Below are 18,600 nucleotides of genomic sequence, written 5' to 3'. Positions count from 1 at the left end.
ATTATTAATGTATTATCATTTCAACTAGACAAATTTTAATTTGTGTTTTATTTCTTTTTTAAATAGTATACTCTCATCTTTACTTGTTAAATTGTATTATTATATTTTTTTATTTTAATTTTTATAGAGAAATATCAATTTTCATTTTATCATAATAATTTTAATAAATATTATAACCTAAATCCAAAACATTTAAAATAACATTAGAACAAATACTACGTATTACTATGCAAAAAAAACTTATGACGTAAACGAAAACGAGACATTAACAATGTATTTGAAGAGTTAATCAAATGTTAATAATATTGTTTGAAAAATGTATCTATAACCAACTGGGTTAAACTACTAAGATCTTCAAAAAATTTTAGACAACCACTTTAGTCGTGATGAAAAAAAAAATATTGAATGAGACTATAAGATAAAATCGAACAATTTGTAAGAATAACCTTGGTCTCTATGAGTGGATAGATCCGATCAAAAGAGAGAACCAATTTTTTAAGAAAAAAATATTCAATCAAAATTTACTAAAAAAAAAGACATAACACTATATAACATAAATAAAAAGAAAGAACATAAATAAAAAGAAAGAGTAATGAAAGGATGAAGAACATTAAAAAAAAAAAAGTAAAAGTGAAAAGAAAATGAAAAAGAATGACCATAATACTCTTTTCATAAGCTAATTTATTATCTTCAAATGGGAAATCAATTAAACTTAAATTTATCATATCTTACTATACTTTATTATAATAATCAACATTCTATTTTATTTATTGGATTAGCCTAATTTAATATGAACATAATTATAATATATATTAAAGTTATGAACGATTTAAAAAATTATAGTTAGGGTAGACTTAAGAAAAAAATATATATTATCGATGTAATAAGTTGATAAATGTAAAATTTATCATTTTCTTTTAGAATTAAAAGAAAAATAATTAATTAAATTAAAAAAAAATAGAGTATCATATTGTCTCTAATTAAATCCATATAACTTTTAAGTCAAATAAATTCAAACAAATTTGTGAATTAATTAGACATTATACTCTCAATTAAAATGGATATTAAATTTGTTTAGTTTATAAAAATAATAGTTAAAAAATTATTTATATAAAAAATTCTATTATCAAATTAATTTATAAAAAAACAAATATTTGTTGAGAAAAATAATATATACAATAATATTTTAAATAAATTAATAAAATATAGTTTTTTTAATAAAAACTAGCCATCATCGAACGGATCCTTGGGTAAGCCCATGAAAAAATCATGGCCCAGGCAGACCCAAGTCCATTTTCATCTATTTTTCTTAATAAAGGAGTGAATAATAATTAAAAAATATAAATATTAGATCAATAAAATTATTTCATCACTTATATATTAATATATACAAATAATTTAATAACTAATATTTTTTAAATTAATTTATATTTTTCAGTTACAGGTGATAGCTTTAACTTTGTTAAATATTATAGAGTTGATCAGTTATCGTATTAAATAATGAGAGTTACTATTTGTTTTACATGAATTTCTATTATAATTTTTTAATATTTAATAATAATTTATTTATATAGATAAACTTGGTTTTAAAGAAACTTTTATGATTTTTATGTAAAAGGGCTATTTTACTGGACTAGGGCACTCAGCCCGACATTCCAAGTTTAGTGGGCTGACATATTTAGGGCCGGGTCGGATTAGATCCGATATCTTCTTCTTCTTCACTAGATCCCGGAGGACAGAGTTGGCGGTCGCCGCATAATTACTTCTTCCAGTGCGATCAGAAAAGACCTCCGCCGACGACCTCGCTGACTCTGGTCGTCAATTAGGTCAAACAAATTATTCCTTTCAGTGATAACGTCATTAAGATGTCAGAGAATTCTAGAACTACGTGGGAAGGTTGCAGTGTCTTGCTCGACATCAACGACGGCGATCGTCTTGTTTTTGCTCGTCTATCACCTGGATCGTAAGTATCTGTTTGTTTGTGTCTATATATGTATTACTTTGTGTGGCTTTGGTCTGAATCAGTTTTGCAGGACTTTGAAGATTGGGACTAAGAATTTCTCCCTTCAGCCATTGATTGGCTGCCATTACGGCTCATTGTTTCAAGTAGAGAATGGAAAGAAACCGGTTCTATCTCGTGTTCAAGACGCCACAAAAGGTCTCAATTTCTTAGTTTTTATTTGCCTGTTTGTTTTTGTATCTTGGTTAAATTTAACGCTCTGCTGGTGTAAGATTGTGGTTCCGTCTTTAACAACAATAGCCTAAGAAAAAGATAACATACAAAGCTAATATAGATTTTGTGACTAACTTGCTCGATTGATTACCATTGTAGATAATAATGTTGAAGACAAAGGGGGTTGTGAAACGGTGGATGAAAGTAAAGATAATCGAGCATTAATTGATAATAATCTAGCCCAAAGTCTTACAGGCGAAGACATAGATTCCATGAAGAGGTTTGAATGCTTCACTTCCATATTAATCTTAAGAAAGTAGGAGCTTTCCAATTTCTTCTGAACAAATCCCAGCAAATAAATGCTGCTCATATTGTTTAAATTTCTCTGGATTATCATCTTTTATTGCACACCTTTCTATTCTCTTAAGATTCTTCAACTGAAAGTTTGTTTGATATTCAACCATGTTGCAGTCAAGGTGCAACCGGAAATGAAATAATTGAAGCCCTCATTGCGAATAGTGCAACATTTGAGAATAAAACAGCTTTCTCACAGGTGATTAGGAAACATAGACACGATTTCATGTCCTTTGAGGTAAACAAGTGCTAAAGTTTGGTATGATGCAGGAGAAGTATAGGCTTAAGAAGCAAAAGAAATACGCACCTACGGTTCTTGTGAGGCGTCCTTCTGCATGCAGGTCCGTTAATATATGAGAATATTCATTAGCTGTTAGGAGCTTAAGTAGATTTAAAAGAAAACATTGAACATTGTTTCCTCCTAATTTCATTCTCTTTTACGGTTTCAGTATATGTGAGGCATACTTCAAGAAAAACCCTGCAAAAATAGGGTAACAATTCTCTCTTTGTAATATAAAATCATTCAATCATGTCAGTTTTTTTATGTCTTTCAATCTTTATGCTGTTTTCAGGTTCTTACGCATTGATGCCTTGTCTCTTATTCTATCCATGGCTAATGTTCATTCGCACTCTGATGTCCTTGTGGTGGATATGGTTGCTGGCATGCTTGCTGGTTCTATTGCGGAGCGCTTAGGAGGTTTTATACGCATGCTTCTAGTTCCGTTTTATGTTTATTTGTACCTTTTACAGTATGCCCGAGTTTGGATGTGATTTTATCATCTAAACAGGTACCGGTTCTGTCTGCAACGTGTACTTGGGAAATTCGCCAACTTCATTGGACATAGTGAGGATTTTCAACTTCACTAGTGAAACATGCAAAAGGTTTGCCATGGCATTGGATTATTGGTATTAGTTCATCCCTTTGATGATGTTCATGTTATTAAGACCTTAAATTTGCCCTTTTCAGGATTGTGCAGTGTTCAGTATCAGATCTTTGTTCATCACAAAATGCTACATCTAACGATGAAATTCAGCCTAATGTATGTGATCTCATCCTTAAAATCTGAATACTTGTCAACATAATTTTAAAGTTATTAACATTGTCTACAGGATGATACGACTTGTCAGGAAGATAACCATCAAGAAAGCATGGAAGAAAAAAAAGTCGAACCAATTCCATCCGAAAGTGAGGCAATGGATATTGTGACAGACACAAATGTGGCCCCAGTTATCAGACCTTACAAATCTCCCAAAGCTGGAGAGAAAGCTTCATCAGAGTTAATTAAGTCATGGAATGAAACTGGATTTTCCAGGTTATTTGCAACCACTTATTTTTTTTCTTTAGTTCAATTTGAAAGATTTCACTTATTTGGGTTTTCATATTTGGCAGTTAATTTGTGTATTTCTTTCTGAAAATAGCTAATCAAACAAGTCCTAATTGTATTTCCTATGCAGTCTTGTAATAGCTGCTACCGATGCTGATCCTTGGAACATTTTAAAACAAGTTTTCCCGTTTCTCTCATTTTCAGCACCGTTTGTAATTTATCACCAATATTTGCAGGTTAGTTTTATAATAATGTCTTTTTGGGTTAATGTAAAAAGAAGTTGCATTATGTGAAAGTATCAAAGTAGAAACTAGCTGACTTATATTTTCTCTATTGGATAACAGCCACTTGCCGAATGCATGCACAATCTTCAAGTTGAAAAGAAGGCAATAAATTTGCAAATCTCAGAACCCTGGCTCCGGGAATATCAGGTTATTCTTTGAACATGAACATGCTTCATTGACGTTATTATTGCCTATGATTGCTGATGCAAAGGGTTTCATTTCATTGGCCACAAATGTTGATGCAGGTTCTACCATCGAGAACCCATCCACACATGCAGATGAGCGCGTTTGGTGGGTATATACTAACTGGGACCAAGATTTGTGGCAATGACCAGGTTAAATTGAAGTGATGACTTGGAAGTTAATTAGGTCCAATTGAGGTATTATTGTTTTCTAATTTAGATGCCCTTTGCGCCATATAACTAACTTATCGATATTGCATAAGGGCGGGCGCCGAATAGTTTCAGATATGAAAACGACACTACTCAAGATATACCCATTAGTCTTTTTTGGAGCAATTTGTTTGCTTGTGGATGCCCATAATTGGATTGGATTGGATTTACAATTTTGTTGTACTTTTCTTTGTTGTGTCTTTCTCTTTGTCTTTGGTTCATCAGATTCACTGCTGATTTTTTCTTATACTTTTGTTTTTTTTTATAAATAAAAAACTAAGTAGAAATTCAATCTGAACTAAATTTGAATTAGTAATTTGGGTAAGTTAGGTTTGTTTTGAAAGGGAAATTTTACAAATGTGTATATATATTTAAATGAATTTAGTTGAAACAAATTCCGTTAAGTGTTGTGATCTATAAGATAAAATAAAAAGAAGTTATAGTTTGAATTGTTCACGTCGTCTATATCCCTCTCTAAACCGGTCAGTATAAACAAACAGGGTGTAAGACTATTAGGTTGTCAATTTTAAATGATTATATGGCCATCAATCAAATCAATTAAAGGTTATATGAAAGTAAAATGAAATCAGAAGAGCATATTTTAATATATTAAAAAAAGTGAAATGAATAATGGCGATCATCTTATCATCTGCCATGTGGTGTCCATTGATAAAATAATGGAGTAGGATTTATTTATTTTTATTTTATTTATAACTACCAGTCCCCCATACACATACATACATCCACTCTTTTAGTATTTAGATCTAAGTCGATCCCACATAAATCTTAGCTATCTATCCTTTCTTTATTATTATTATTATTATTATTATTATTATTATTATTATTATTATTATTATTATTGTAGTACAGAATAATCGTGTGGAACTCTATTTTTTCATTTTAAATATATCAATTCTAGATTATTTTTATAATTTTTTTTAAAAAAATAAAGTTTGTTTCGCTGACTCCTCCATCTTAAACTTACTATAGTGGAAACTATGATGGGTACCCAAGTCATTTCATTTTCTTTAATTCTTCTTTTTTACTAATTTATTTAGTTAATATTTCAAACATATAATGTAGCTTACAAAATATAAATTGAATTTGTCCTTGTTTGCATAATGTCCATGTTCAATTTCAGTTTTGTTAATTAATCTAAAAAGGACCATAAATTTGCGAACTTTAATTAAATATAATAATAATAATAGAGATGTATTAAAATAGTATTTAAACATAAATGGGATGACGAGTCCCTTGTGGTGTTGTGTAGAACAAAATCACAATGAGTAACTCTAACTTGATTATTTATATTCTAACATATTTTTGAATTATTCTAGCGAGGATAATCATAATAATAACATAGAGATGTTAAATAATAGTAATAATAATAATTCAAATATATATAATTAAGCACATATACAAGCAGTACTTACTTATAATAATAATAATATAAAGTAACCGAAAACAAATCGAAAAGCAATAAGATTATTACGATCATACAACAACAACAAATGTGTATGATTCACAAAAGCAAAACAAAAGAAAAGGAATCACGTTCACAAAGCATTATTCATCATTCATCATTCATCATCATCATCATCATCAATTCAATCGGATCCCTGTCCCTTCTCCTCTTCTGTGGTCTTTGGGTGATACCCAGGAAGCTTTTCTTTAATCTTCTCCAGAATACCCTTCTTCTCCTTCGTCTCCTCCACCTGAACAACCTCAACCGCAGCTACCGGCGCCGGCGCCGGAACTTCCTCAGTTTTCTTCTGTCCTGGAAGTTTATCCTTGATCTTCTCCAAAAACCCCTTCTTTTCCTCAGGCGGGACTACCACCGCCGCAACAGCTTCCTCCTCCTCGTACTTCTCGATAGGAACTGTCGTGTCCTCTTCTCCTCCTCCGGTTATCTTCTCCTTGATCTTTTCCTTCAAACCCTTCTTCTTCTTCTTCTTCTCCTTCTTTTCCGATCCCTCTTCCTCCTCATCGCTAGACTGTACATATTATATATAAACAAACAACTTTCAGATTTTTGATCATTCATTCGGACATTAATTATTAATATACAAAACTCATAAACTTACAGAGCTGGAGCTGCTATCGTTGTGGAGTTTTTCAAAAAAGCTCTGCTTTTTCTCTTCATCCACCTTCTCTTCTTCTACTACTACTACTTCCACCTTCGGCTCTGAAACTTGAACTTTATCGAACTCAGCGACTAGAACCTCCTCCTCTCCGGGGTAAGTCTGTGGCGGCGGGGTAAGCTTCTCATCGTCTTTCTTACTGAGAAAATCAAAGATACCTCTGTCTTGCGTCTCGACGGAAGAGGCGGCAGCAGGTACATCGACTGCTGCTTCTTCGACCGGGGTGATGAATTGATGATTGTGGTGCTCTTCAGCCATTTCTGATGGAGATCAGTTTTGAATATATGATAAACGCAAACGCAGAATTAATGAAAACGGTTTAAAGTTGATTAATGGTGAAGTATTGATGAGAATTATGGAGAGATCTCTCTGCCTTTTATAGGAAGAAAAAGAAGAAGGAGAGAGACAGAGAGTTACGCGGACTATACGCGATTAAGATTTCATTTATTATTTTTTTATTATTTTTAATTTACCGTTTTATATTAATAGTTATCTGTCTTAATAATAAAGCTTTTACTTTATTGTTTTCTTCTTCTTTAGCTTCTCTAACAAGCATAAATCAATTTTATGATTCACATTAAAACATATCTATTACTTAATCACTTATCCATCTATCAATTATTCTTATTTTACTTTTTTATAATATTTTATATTTAATTCAAATAACTCTATGGCCTCATTCGGTTGTGGGTTTTTTTAAAAATCAAGAGAGAGAAAAATTAGATGATAGGTGATGATTTTGAGAAAATAATGATTATTTTTGATAAAAAGACTTAAAGGGTATTGATATTTATAAATAAAAAATAATAATAATTTAAAATAGAGGGTATTTTTGTAGTTTGGTTAATGATATAAGTGAAGTGATTGGTGAGGAGTGATTGATTGGAAAATGTATTTTGTGTGGGTTTTTTAAATAACTCAAAGAGAACAAGGCCTATATCTAGTTTGTATGGTATGTGTTTTATAATTGGTATACATTTCATTATTTCTAACAATAATTAATGTGTATGAAGAAAAAATACAAAAAAAGTACAAATGTGATTTCTTAAGTAGCATCATGTAATGAGAGTCTTATATAAGGGTTTTCTTTCAATTTTTTTTTTTACTATAGAGAGAATTGTTATCAGTTTTTAATATTATAAATAAATAACATAATGCTAATATTTCAACATGTAATGGATGTTTAAGAAAAAAAGTTCAGACATTGTGTGATATAATTGTTATTTATCTAACAAATTAACCATTAAGAGTATGTTGATGTTGAGTTATTTTTAAATATTTTTTTTGTGAACAGTTTATTATTTAATTAAACGTTATTGTATGTTTTATTTTATTTATTTACAGTATTTTTCTTCAAAAACTTGTATAACAACTTATTAAGTGATAAGTAATAACAGTTTATTTACATTTATAAGTCTAATAAAATTAAACAATATTGACCAATGATAAATACATAAACAGGGTTGATAAATGCAAAATCGTACATATACATTCTACACTATTCTGTATTCTTTTTTTTTTTTTTTTGCTAGATTTATTTTATTATTTTATTAGAATTTAATTTAAGTGTTATATTATTAAGATATTCATACCTTTAAGGACATTGATTTCGGTATAATTTAATTTCGGTTACTTAATCGTATTATATCATTATATCTAAAAATATATAGTGAAATAAAATAGAATGTTCATAGATTACATATATTTAATAATATTACAATAAATTATATTTTGATTTGATTTTTAAAAATTATATTTATGTAATTGAATTAAAATAAAATATATTTAAAAAAATAATAAATTGGTTAAGTTTAAAGAGACCAATTAAGTATTTTGGAAATTGAGCCTATATTAAATTATGTTTAGAGAAAAAAATAAATTTATTAAAATTAGTTGTTTTATTATACCATATTTCTTTTAATTTCTGAAATTAAAATTAAAATATAAATATTTATAATTTTATTAGTCATTATTTATTTTGAATTATATTATATATATATATATATATATATTATTTTGATATATACTGAAAATTTAAAAATCTTATATTTTGACTGTACTAATAATTTTGGTATAGTAATTGTATCTTATATTTTTTTTGGTATAACAGAAAATACGGTATTTTTAATGTAACAATAATATCAATATGTAATCATCAAATTGAAAGTATACAATTTAAGATACAAATAAAATGAAGAACAAAACATTTTTTTAGTGAAAATATCATCAGTCTAAATAAATTTTATTTTTATAATGTTTAATATTGCATATATCAAAAAAATGTTCATTATTATTATCATCATCGTGACGCTTAATTTTCTTACCTAGTGCTTGTAATAATGTATTTTATTTTTCAGCAAGCCAAATATAAATATAAACTGTTTGTTGAGCAGTAAATATATAGGATTAAAACACATTAATTACTTAACAATAGTTAGGTGACAAAACGTACATAAAACAATAAGTGGAGGGGTAAAAAACAATTTAATTGGTAAAAGAAACTGCCGTGTAGACGTGGAAAGAGCCAGACGGTTAAAGGTGGGACCCAAAGCTAGGATGTCGGCAAGGATGGATAATAAAGTGAAAAGGTCGGTGTCATGATGACCACGTGGCGTTATTTAAGAGGAGGATTGTTGAGGATGCTTCGAGATCTGCGACTATCAGATCCATTCATCCATTGTACGGCTAATGTGGACTGTTAGTTTATTTATTTCTTCTGTAGAGTTCCATTTTTGCAAGTTATTATTTTATTAAAAATATAATTATATAATAAATCAGAAATTAAACATATGTAAAATATTATGTCTATAGGAAAACTCTAGTTCCTGATAAACATATGTGAAATATTAGGTCTAATAGAGAACTCTAGTTCCTGATATGAATATTTAAAAACGATAAGGATAAACTTTAACATATTAATTAAATTGAAGGGCTGGATTCTTTTTTATTATAACGATGTGTCGACTTCTCTTTGCCGAAGGCAATGCTCTCGGGCCCACAAAGGACAGCTGGTCGGTTTGACATTGGCTGGACGTGTATTTTCTTTTCTTTTTTGTTTTGTTTATTATTATTATTGCAAGATAATAAAATATAATTAAAATTTATAAAATGATATTATTATTTTTGTAACCTAAAATCAATTGTTATTATAGTGATAACTAAAAATTTGATTTGCCAATAAGCTTCTCAGTCAAGCAATAAAAAAGAGGGAAGATGACTAGTTTGATATATATATTTTTTAATCTAAAAGAAATAATATAATTTAACAATCACAATAAGTTTGATGTGATATGATAAAAGTATTTGTTGAATAAGGTTAATTTCAATTAGTTACTAAAATATTTTTTATAGAGAAACTTTTCATTAGAATTACAAAAATATTACAAACTGAAAAGTAAAAAAAAATGACTCAACATTATATGAATCTTCCTTGGCCAACTCTGAATGGATTTGAGAACCTACATCAATAAGTCCTACAATTTATTTATTTAATGAAATAAATTTTGTAATAAAAGAATAATTTTTTAAGCTTTTTTTTTATAAATGATAAATTAAACTTGTTTTATCAAGTGATAATTTATAACTAGTTGGCAATATCTTTACATAACAAGTAAGACTTTCATTTCTTCTTTTTACTTTGTTTTATTATCACATTCATTTTGATATTAATATTCACGAATTTATCCAGTAATAATAATAAAATAGAAAAACATTGGTGGATGGATGAGATGTGATGATAACAATTTCGTCTTCATGTGCCGTCATAGCCACTACCTTGAATATGATATATATATATATATATATATATATATATATATATATATATATATATATATATATATATATATATATATATATATATATTTATTTATTGTAAATATTGCTTAAAATGATCAATTTTGTATTATTAAATATTGTAAACATGACAATTAATAATATTACAAACAATATAAATATAAATATATATATATATTCACAATAACTTATCCTAGCATTAATCCATGATATCAACTAATTATAATATTAGTAATTTTTTTTTTTAGGAAATACAAATGAACCTGGACGAGCCGTTGGTCCATAAACAACCGTGACCCCTTTTGGTTTGGTTGTAATAATTATAATTTTGCTAATGAACTATCATCATTGGTTAACTTTTTACCATGTATTTTAAATTCGTTTTCTTTTTGTTATTCCTCAGAGATTTACATTAATTTAATTCAAGTTATATCATGTTTTTAATAACAAACTTGAGATTAAGCCCCTCAAAAGACTCGAATCATGATCGGTACGATTAGCTAGACCAAGTTTAGCTAGCTAGGCTAATGGGCACGACTCGAGCATGATCTAGTCTATGTAAAGAGTATCATAAAAGGCTCCAAATCGTACTCACCTAAGGGCAACCAAGCAACATTTTGGTTTTCTTCATATGCATCTGTCTCTAGATGAGATTGGTGATCCAATGCAATTATTTATCAAGTACTTTCATTTTTGGGTATTATTGAAGAGTACTTTATTGTCCATTTGTTTTGATCATCAAATTCAAAACCATAAGAAGGTTCATAAGAAATTGAAACAACACAATACACAAACTTTAACCTAAAGAGAATTCAATATAGTTATCTAGTACTTCTACAATCAGCTTTAATCTAATCAACCCCACTAATGAAGTCCTTATTTTCTTTGTACACAAATAAATAAAATTACCTCAGGCAGAAAGCGACAGGTGTATCATACAAAGATATATTTATATGCGTCCACACATGACCTGAATTTCTCATCTGCCATTCCCTGCAAGATTCCATTTCACCAATCCATTCACACATTTTAAGGGCATGTTGATTGATTGATGTTGGGTTATTTGAAAATAATTTGTTGAAAAACATTAGTTGATGAAATAGTGGGTTATTTATAAGGTAAAATGTCATAATTGTTTATTTAGGCATTCCTTTTGCCTTCTATGTGTGATGATGTTTTGGAGGTTCTTTCCACTCAAAAAAATTATCAGGATTTTTGAGTAAAGAAGCCTTCCATCACCCACGAAGAACCAAGTATGGCATTATTGGCCATATATATATTGATCGAAATAGTTCATCACCTTCATCTGAAAAACTATCTAGTCTATTTTTGCCTGGAAATGTCCATAAACACAAATTACTAATTGGTTGGAAACATTTATTGTTTATGTGGATCTGGAAATGTTGTTTTCAGGTACACTTGTCTATTTGAAAAACTAAATTTAATCAGAGAGATACAAAATTTATACAAAGGAATCATGCACGTTTCATTCTCTTTTGATGAGGCCCAAGCAGTATATTCAGACACATCATCATCATTTGTTCAAACAAAAAAATTTAGGAAACTAGTTCATTTCAATGTTTTTTTACCTGAAAAATGGTCGTCTTGTAGAGAAGACTCTTGAGGACTTTCTTTGTATCAGCTCGTTTTTGACATGTTTCAAAACCAATATGATCCTGTAATGCTCATGTGTTCTTCACTTTTATTTGTAATTTGTGAATATGATCCTGAAAGTTAACACAAATTTACCATCTTTGATGGATTTTCTTCTCTTCTAAAATCCTGCAATCATAGTTCATGGCCAATGGTAAGACAAAATTCAGGCCAGCAGAAATGAAACATATTAATAGCGATTGTTAATCAATCACCCATAAGAACTAGTCACTTGCAAAGAAAATCCAACTGTTTCCGAATGCCGGTTAACAGCATAGATTTTAAGCAATCTCAACAATATAACCTGATGAATTGAAGAGAAGGAAGGATCGAACGACAATATTCAATTTAATGGCCTCAAGAAGCCAATTGGGTCGATGATGAATTGATGATGGCGGTGCTGCTGCCTGCAATGAGGTAATTCTCGAGTGTGAAGAAGTTGTGCCATCTTATGAATGCAAGGCTTGCATTGAGATCAGAAATGTTCTATATTATCAAACAGCCTTAACAACTTCCGATCAATGTACAAGTATAAATAGGATGGAGGACTACCTGGAACCTAAATACCAAATCAAGATCTCAAGTTCTGCATATACAAACCTAAAGTTAGTTGTTATATTAAAATTAGGATAAATTAACTGTGATCCTTAGCTGTGGTAAGTATGTTATGGCTACCAAAATTAACCATGTACTGTTTGTATTCAACCATTCAAGACAGTATGAATGAATCAACATATTAACCTTCTATGTTTAAAGAAACAATATACCAGGAAATTCAACACTCTTCCTACCAACCAATAAAGAATTTTACTTTAAGGTCAAGTAAACTGCAGGTTCATCAATAAACTCAACAGAATTAGGGTCACCACATATACGATAGTTTACCAGCTTGAAGTCTCGAACCAATGGACGAAGAAATTCAGAAATGGACTATCAATTTGCATATAGTTTGTCTCTATCACGTCAAGTGTGCACAAGGAATAAACAGAGATAGAGGAGAATAGGAAGGAACTTACCTCGATCCAGAACAGAAACCCTAGGTCTAGAACCCTAGCCGGATCCTTGCAAAACCCCAAGCCAAACACGCACAATAGAGAAAGCCGGACTCCTTGTTTAGCAGGAAAATAAAATAAAATTAAGTTTATTTGAATTATTTTATTAATTTACCCTAAATAATCTATACAAAACTCATTTTTTATTTAACCAAAATTTTAATTTCATAACATTATTTTTTTCAAATAATGAGAATAAGAGATGTAAATAGTGTGAAGATGAATTAATTTAGGATTATATTTCAATTTTAACAAAATTATAAAAACAAAAAATAAGGTTTTAATCATTCTATTTATTTACCAATGTTATTGATTCATAGATAGAGACATTAAGCAAGTAGTATGTAACTATTGTTTAAATTGTCATAACTATTTTAATAAAAGAGACTATCACAATAACTCATTTTCATAATTATTTTACTTATTTTGCATTTTAAAGTTATTGATTTTTCAATATTTAAATATTTTTCAATCTATAATTTTTTTTTTAATGATGTGCATCTCAATAAAATTATTGAGACAAAATCTATTTAAGAAATATTTATTTAAATTTTATCATTAAATTGTAAATTTTAATTAATTTTACTATTTTATAACTTATAATCAAATGACTAACTATTTGTAAGTTTGACAATTTAAAATAGAACTTATCAAACACATATTTAAGATAGAATAGAAAATTTAAGCCTCTTATCCATTAGGGAGCAAGTCAAAATAATTGACGTAATGATATCATTAACCAGACTAACTTTTCTACAAAAGTTATGCATGAATATGTTCTGCTGTCGAAATTTTTATAATTTAATGAGTATTCTCAATTAATATTAAATATTATGTTTTGAAGAGGACTCAAACCTTCTTCACGTTCTTTAGCACGAGATTTTGAGTCTCGCGTGTCTACCATTTCACCGTCAAGTATCTTAAAATTGAATCTTATTTCCAAAATTATATATATATAATGAGTTGAGTCATTAATTTTAATTAATAAATAAAAAATAACAAAAATTGGAGTTGGGTCAAGGTTTGAAAATTGAGTCATTAATTTTTATTAATAAATAAAAAGTAACAAAAATTGGAGTTGGGTCAAGGTTTGAAAATCCCATAGGATGAAGTCACTCTTTAAAAAAAATTAAGGCAAGATGAAGGAAAGTTAGTTTTTGTAATAAAGTCATAAATTTGTAATTTGTATGCTTGTATTTCAATTCCGTATTGTTTTTCTTTAAATGGTTTGTTAGATTGATACAAACAAGTCAAGTACATTTTTTATTCTCTTTTTTAGGAGTATTAATAAAACGACAATAAGTTTTTTTTTTTTTTTTTTTTAATTATTTGTTTTCTTACTCTCTTCTATCATTTATAAGTCTCAACCTAATATTCGGCTATGATCGATATATTTGACTAATGTGTTTTTCTTTTTACCAATAATATTATTTTAACTCAAACCCATTACATAGATGGGATAAAGTTTGATTTATATTATTTAAAATAAATCATATCCATTCCTTCAAAATAGACCACAATTCATTTACAAAAAACACACACACAAACACAAAAAGTGAGGTTAATTTAATGGACAAATTATTGATTGATTAACGGGGTTTGAAGAAGTGAACATCTATTCCATCCGCCACAATAGTCCAAATAGCCCCACAAAGCACCAAAACACTTAAAAGTATCCCAAACCCTCCTAAACCCCAATTGAACCACCACATTCCATTAAACCTATCAGGTTTCTTCATCATAACCCACATCAAACACGGATACGCCATCGTCACCGGCAACGCCACCCCACCTATCAATCCAGCCAAACTAGGCAGAAACGGAACCGCCACCGATATAAACAAACCAAACCCACCAAACAGCAAACGCAGTCCCGTCCTCACCCACCACGGACAAGCCTTCTGCTTCCTGCTCGTGTATCTCATTTCTAAGTTGTCAAAAACAACCATCGCATATATCTGGAAAGACATCAAGCTATGAACCACAATCAGTAAGCTCGCTAGTCCTAGGATTAATCTTGAAGTGTCCTGTTTGTGGTATTTGACTAAAGCTATCAACATCCCTCCCTCTGATGGTACCAGTTGGCCGTACGACCAGTAACCTCCGATTGCAAGAGGAAACAAACACATGCCGATTATGAGATAAGAAAATTTCACTCCTTTCCACATCGGAACACGAGATGGCTTTAAAGAACTCGATGGCATTGTTCCTTGAATTTCAAGAACCAGATTATGACCTCTGAAAGCGAACGCAATGATTCCCAACGCATTCAGCACTTTTCTGAACCTACCCACCTCGGAGATCGTGCTATCCGGCAACAATCCGTACGTCACTCCGGCGGGTCGATCTTTTAAAACAGAGACGACCCATATCAGGGTACAGAACGTGACGGCGGAAAAGGCGCCGATTAGAGAAACTCCGGCAATGGAGTTGAGATTCGGATGTTGGGCGAGGAGGATGGCGGCGCAGGTGAAGACGATGTACCATTCGAGAGTGGATAGACGGTGGTGGAGATTGTCGCAAGAGGCGGCGCCGCCGCAAATGACGTCGAAGAAGATCTTGAGGGTCCCACCTCCTATTATGATAAGTGTTACACATGTTCCTCCTGATAGATACATGATCGGAAACAGAGCCATTAATTTCCCTTTCTTTTCACCGAAGGCGGCCATGGAAAGCTGAAGATAGCGACTGTAGCGAACGGCGGCGCCGGGAATGGGTTCATGGAGTTGAATTAATAACCATAAAGTGTACAATTGCCATATGAACGCCAAACACAAGCTAAATATCCCCCATATCCATCCAAGGGCGGTGAAAGCTATGGGAAGAAGAAGAGCTGGAATTCCGATACCGGAGCTAAGTGTATGGAAGGCTGCATAATAAGCATTCCCGTTTCTGGATTCTGTAATTGGAAGCCATGCTTCTTGCGGGTTGAGTTTGGGTAGTCCGACTTCTTCCAAATACATTCTCATACTTCTAACCGCCTTTAAAACCGGGCTGTCAGCCGCCATCATGATTCGGGTCATGAACGGGCTCTTCGGTGTGCCATGAACGTCGACGGCGGCGCCGGACTCTGTTCCGAAGGAGGAAGAGGGCACCACCGTCAATAGAAACTGGGTTTTTCGGTTTTCCGTTAATGATTCGGTTGGTGCTTCTTCTACATGATTATCCATTTCTTAAAATTTGTTCATAGAGATTCAAAGAGTAGACTATTTATTTATAGTAATTGTTACCTTCAAAGAAACTTTACTTTTTAAGGATATTCTTTTGTATTTTTTATTTATTTATTTATTTTATTTTTTAATTAAAAAAAATTAAAATAATTTCATTGCATTTTGATATCTTAAATTAAATTGACTCTTACAAAGAATCCCTTCTTTAGTGTTTTTATTTTTTTTTTATTTTATGATATGTCATTTTTTATCTCACCCTTTCTCATTATATATGAATTATTTTTACAATAACAAAAATATACTGTACTTTTTTAAATTTAAATTTTATAAAAACTCTAATAATTTGTTTAAAAAACTAAAGTAATCAACCTCTTTTTATCAAATAGAGTTTTTTTTTAAAAAAATGATCATACAAGCTATAAGTCCACTTGGTTGGAATTCGAATATGAGAAGTGAACAAATATTATTAAATTAATTAATATATAAATATATTTTTATAACATTATTTCATCTAACTTAATTACTAATAAAATATAAAATAAATAATTTTTAAATTAATTAATTTTCTTATGCCTAAACCCAAATCCAATTTCTAATATTTGAGTTTTCAAATTTGGTCAATATAATTTTTTTTCTAAGCCAAAACTCATTTTAAATATAGATGTAAAGAAAGACCATGTGGGAAAGGAAACAAAAGCTCCTTTAATTAATTATGATTTTCTTTATAGTTTTACTGGATTTAAAATTAAATAGTTGCAACTAAAGTTGTTTTCAAACTAGCTTTATAAACAAACACACCACAGCAAAGACGTCCTTAATTTATTTATTTATATTTTTAAATGTATAAATTAGAATGATAACAAAGTCACATTTTTTTTTTTTAAATTAAAATTTAGACGTTTTAAATGTGAAATGAGAGTTCTTTGAAATGAGAGTTCTTTCTTGATATATGTTCTTAAATAACTATATATATATATATATATATATATATATATATATATATATAAATTAAAAAAAATTGTCAATATTTTAACATATATAACTAGTAAAAAAATAAATTACTTTTATTATTTTGAAGGTTAAATATTATATATATATATATATATTATTGTTTCTTAAAAAAAATTCTAAATATACTTTAAAATAAATAAAAGCTGCTCAGTCTAAACACTTTTCATAGCTAAAAATGTGCAAAATTTTTCTTAAAAATATATTTATGAAAGATGACTTAATTAGATAAATATTTATAAATTTATCAACTATATATATATATATATATGTGTTGTTTTTAACTTATCTTTCAGCCAGTTGCAAATGTGAACCCAAATGAAAAAAGAAAGTGTTAGGATTATTAAAGAAGCATATTAGTTTTTTTTTCTTTCTTTGAAAATTTTATAGAATTATCTTAAGCCTTTGTATTATAAAGTAAAAATTATTCTATTCACCCCCACTTAAATGATTATTAGACATGGTCTACCAGACAAAATTGTTGATAATATAACATTAAAAATAAAAAGAATGAGATTAAGGGTTTAGTTAACTTCTTTTTAAAGTTCAATTTCATTGTTCTTTTTTGATGAATTTAATTTTCAGTCAATTAACTTGTAACATGTTTTTCGTTTTTATTTTGAACTTTACAATTTCATATTATTCCTTTTTGGTTCTATTTATTATATATATATATATATATATATATATATATATATTTTAAATTGTATGAATAATTTAAAACAAATAATGAAATATTTTGTGCATAACTCCAATGTTTTCAATTACAATTCATATTTTTCTCTTTGATCAAGACTTAATACTATTACATTCAAATTTCTTCTTATAATACATCCCATTACGAAAAGATTAATTAGTACATAATAGAACAACATATATAAAAGAAGTATAAAAAAAGAGAGTAAAACAATAGAGAAACAAAGACATTCAATATATAAGTAACTTAAATTAGGTCATGGTCAGAAAATTAAGTAGCTTTGTCAAGGTAGGTATGTAAGAATACTAAAAAAAAAGTTATAAACGTAGCCTTCTTTAATAGTTGAAGTCGAAAAATATATAGTCATAAAGTCTTATTACTCCTTTCCTCACCAAACCTTTCATTTTGTTTGAATAAAATAAAATGTGTATAATATATAAGTAGTCTCTAATAGTGACTTTATGTCATATAAAATAAAGATAAAGATATAAAGTCGAGAGAGAAATACCTTACAATGTAAGAAAGTTATATGTCGGTTCTAAGAAGGAAGATTAAT

The 18,600-nt window shown here is 29.2% G+C and overlaps 3 protein-coding genes and 1 long non-coding RNA gene across 7 annotated transcripts; 1 reads left to right on the top strand and 3 right to left on the bottom strand.

Moving 5' to 3' along the window:
- Window positions 1–1,746: 1,746 nt before the first annotated feature.
- On the top strand, window positions 1,747–4,747 carry LOC124931016 (tRNA (adenine(58)-N(1))-methyltransferase non-catalytic subunit trm6). The gene is made up of 13 exons (XM_047471399.1): window positions 1,747–1,963; window positions 2,034–2,158; window positions 2,333–2,453; window positions 2,645–2,726; window positions 2,798–2,868; window positions 2,977–3,018; window positions 3,100–3,224; window positions 3,316–3,409; window positions 3,495–3,567; window positions 3,638–3,840; window positions 3,983–4,088; window positions 4,197–4,283; window positions 4,382–4,747. The coding sequence occupies exons 1-13, from the start codon at window positions 1,866–1,868 to the stop codon at window positions 4,484–4,486; spliced, it is 1,332 nt and encodes a 443-aa protein (XP_047327355.1). The 5' UTR covers window positions 1,747–1,865; the 3' UTR covers window positions 4,487–4,747.
- A 1,152-nt stretch (window positions 4,748–5,899) lies between these two features.
- LOC124928617 (phosphoprotein ECPP44) lies at window positions 5,900–7,030 on the bottom strand. Its single transcript, XM_047468854.1, has 2 exons — window positions 6,613–7,030; window positions 5,900–6,522 (listed from the first exon to the last, which is right to left on the bottom strand). Exons 1-2 carry the CDS (start codon window positions 6,925–6,927, stop codon window positions 6,136–6,138), a joined length of 702 nt encoding a protein of 233 aa, XP_047324810.1. The 5' UTR covers window positions 6,928–7,030; the 3' UTR covers window positions 5,900–6,135.
- A 4,108-nt stretch (window positions 7,031–11,138) lies between these two features.
- LOC124932905 lies at window positions 11,139–13,227 on the bottom strand. Of its 4 annotated transcripts, XR_007098796.1 has the most exons (5): window positions 13,134–13,226; window positions 12,670–12,703; window positions 12,422–12,524; window positions 12,054–12,246; window positions 11,139–11,457 (listed from the first exon to the last, which is right to left on the bottom strand). It is a non-coding gene; the product is annotated as an uncharacterized LOC124932905 (long non-coding RNA). The 4 variants fall into 4 exon arrangements; XR_007098794.1 differs by having other exon boundaries at window positions 12,422–12,703; window positions 13,134–13,227; XR_007098795.1 differs by having other exon boundaries at window positions 12,054–12,524.
- A 1,478-nt stretch (window positions 13,228–14,705) lies between these two features.
- On the bottom strand, window positions 14,706–16,339 carry LOC124928951 (lysine histidine transporter-like 8). The gene has a single exon (XM_047469206.1). The coding sequence runs from the start codon at window positions 16,337–16,339 to the stop codon at window positions 14,759–14,761; it is 1,581 nt and encodes a 526-aa protein (XP_047325162.1). The 3' UTR covers window positions 14,706–14,758.
- Between the last annotated feature and the right edge of the window lie 2,261 nt (window positions 16,340–18,600).

Source organism: Impatiens glandulifera, chromosome 3 (assembly GCF_907164915.1).
Source record: "Impatiens glandulifera chromosome 3, dImpGla2.1, whole genome shotgun sequence".
Taxonomy (NCBI): domain Eukaryota; kingdom Viridiplantae; phylum Streptophyta; class Magnoliopsida; order Ericales; family Balsaminaceae; genus Impatiens; species Impatiens glandulifera.
This window is presented reverse-complemented; position numbering and strand designations above follow the sequence as displayed.

Coding starts and splice junctions, on each gene's coding strand:
- LOC124931016 (XM_047471399.1), top strand. CDS start 1,866: ATGTCAGAGAATTCTAGAACTACGTGGGAAGGTTGCAGTGTCTTGCTC. Junction 2,159..2,332: donor TGTTCAAGACGCCACAAAAG/GTCTCAATTTCT, acceptor TTACCATTGTAG/ATAATAATGTTGAAGACAAA. Junction 2,727..2,797: donor ATAAAACAGCTTTCTCACAG/GTGATTAGGAAA, acceptor GGTATGATGCAG/GAGAAGTATAGGCTTAAGAA.
- LOC124928617 (XM_047468854.1), bottom strand. CDS start 6,927: ATGGCTGAAGAGCACCACAATCATCAATTCATCACCCCGGTCGAAGAA. Junction 6,523..6,612: donor ACGATAGCAGCTCCAGCTCT/GTAAGTTTATGA, acceptor TAATATGTACAG/TCTAGCGATGAGGAGGAAGA.
- LOC124928951 (XM_047469206.1), bottom strand. CDS start 16,339: ATGGATAATCATGTAGAAGAAGCACCAACCGAATCATTAACGGAAAAC.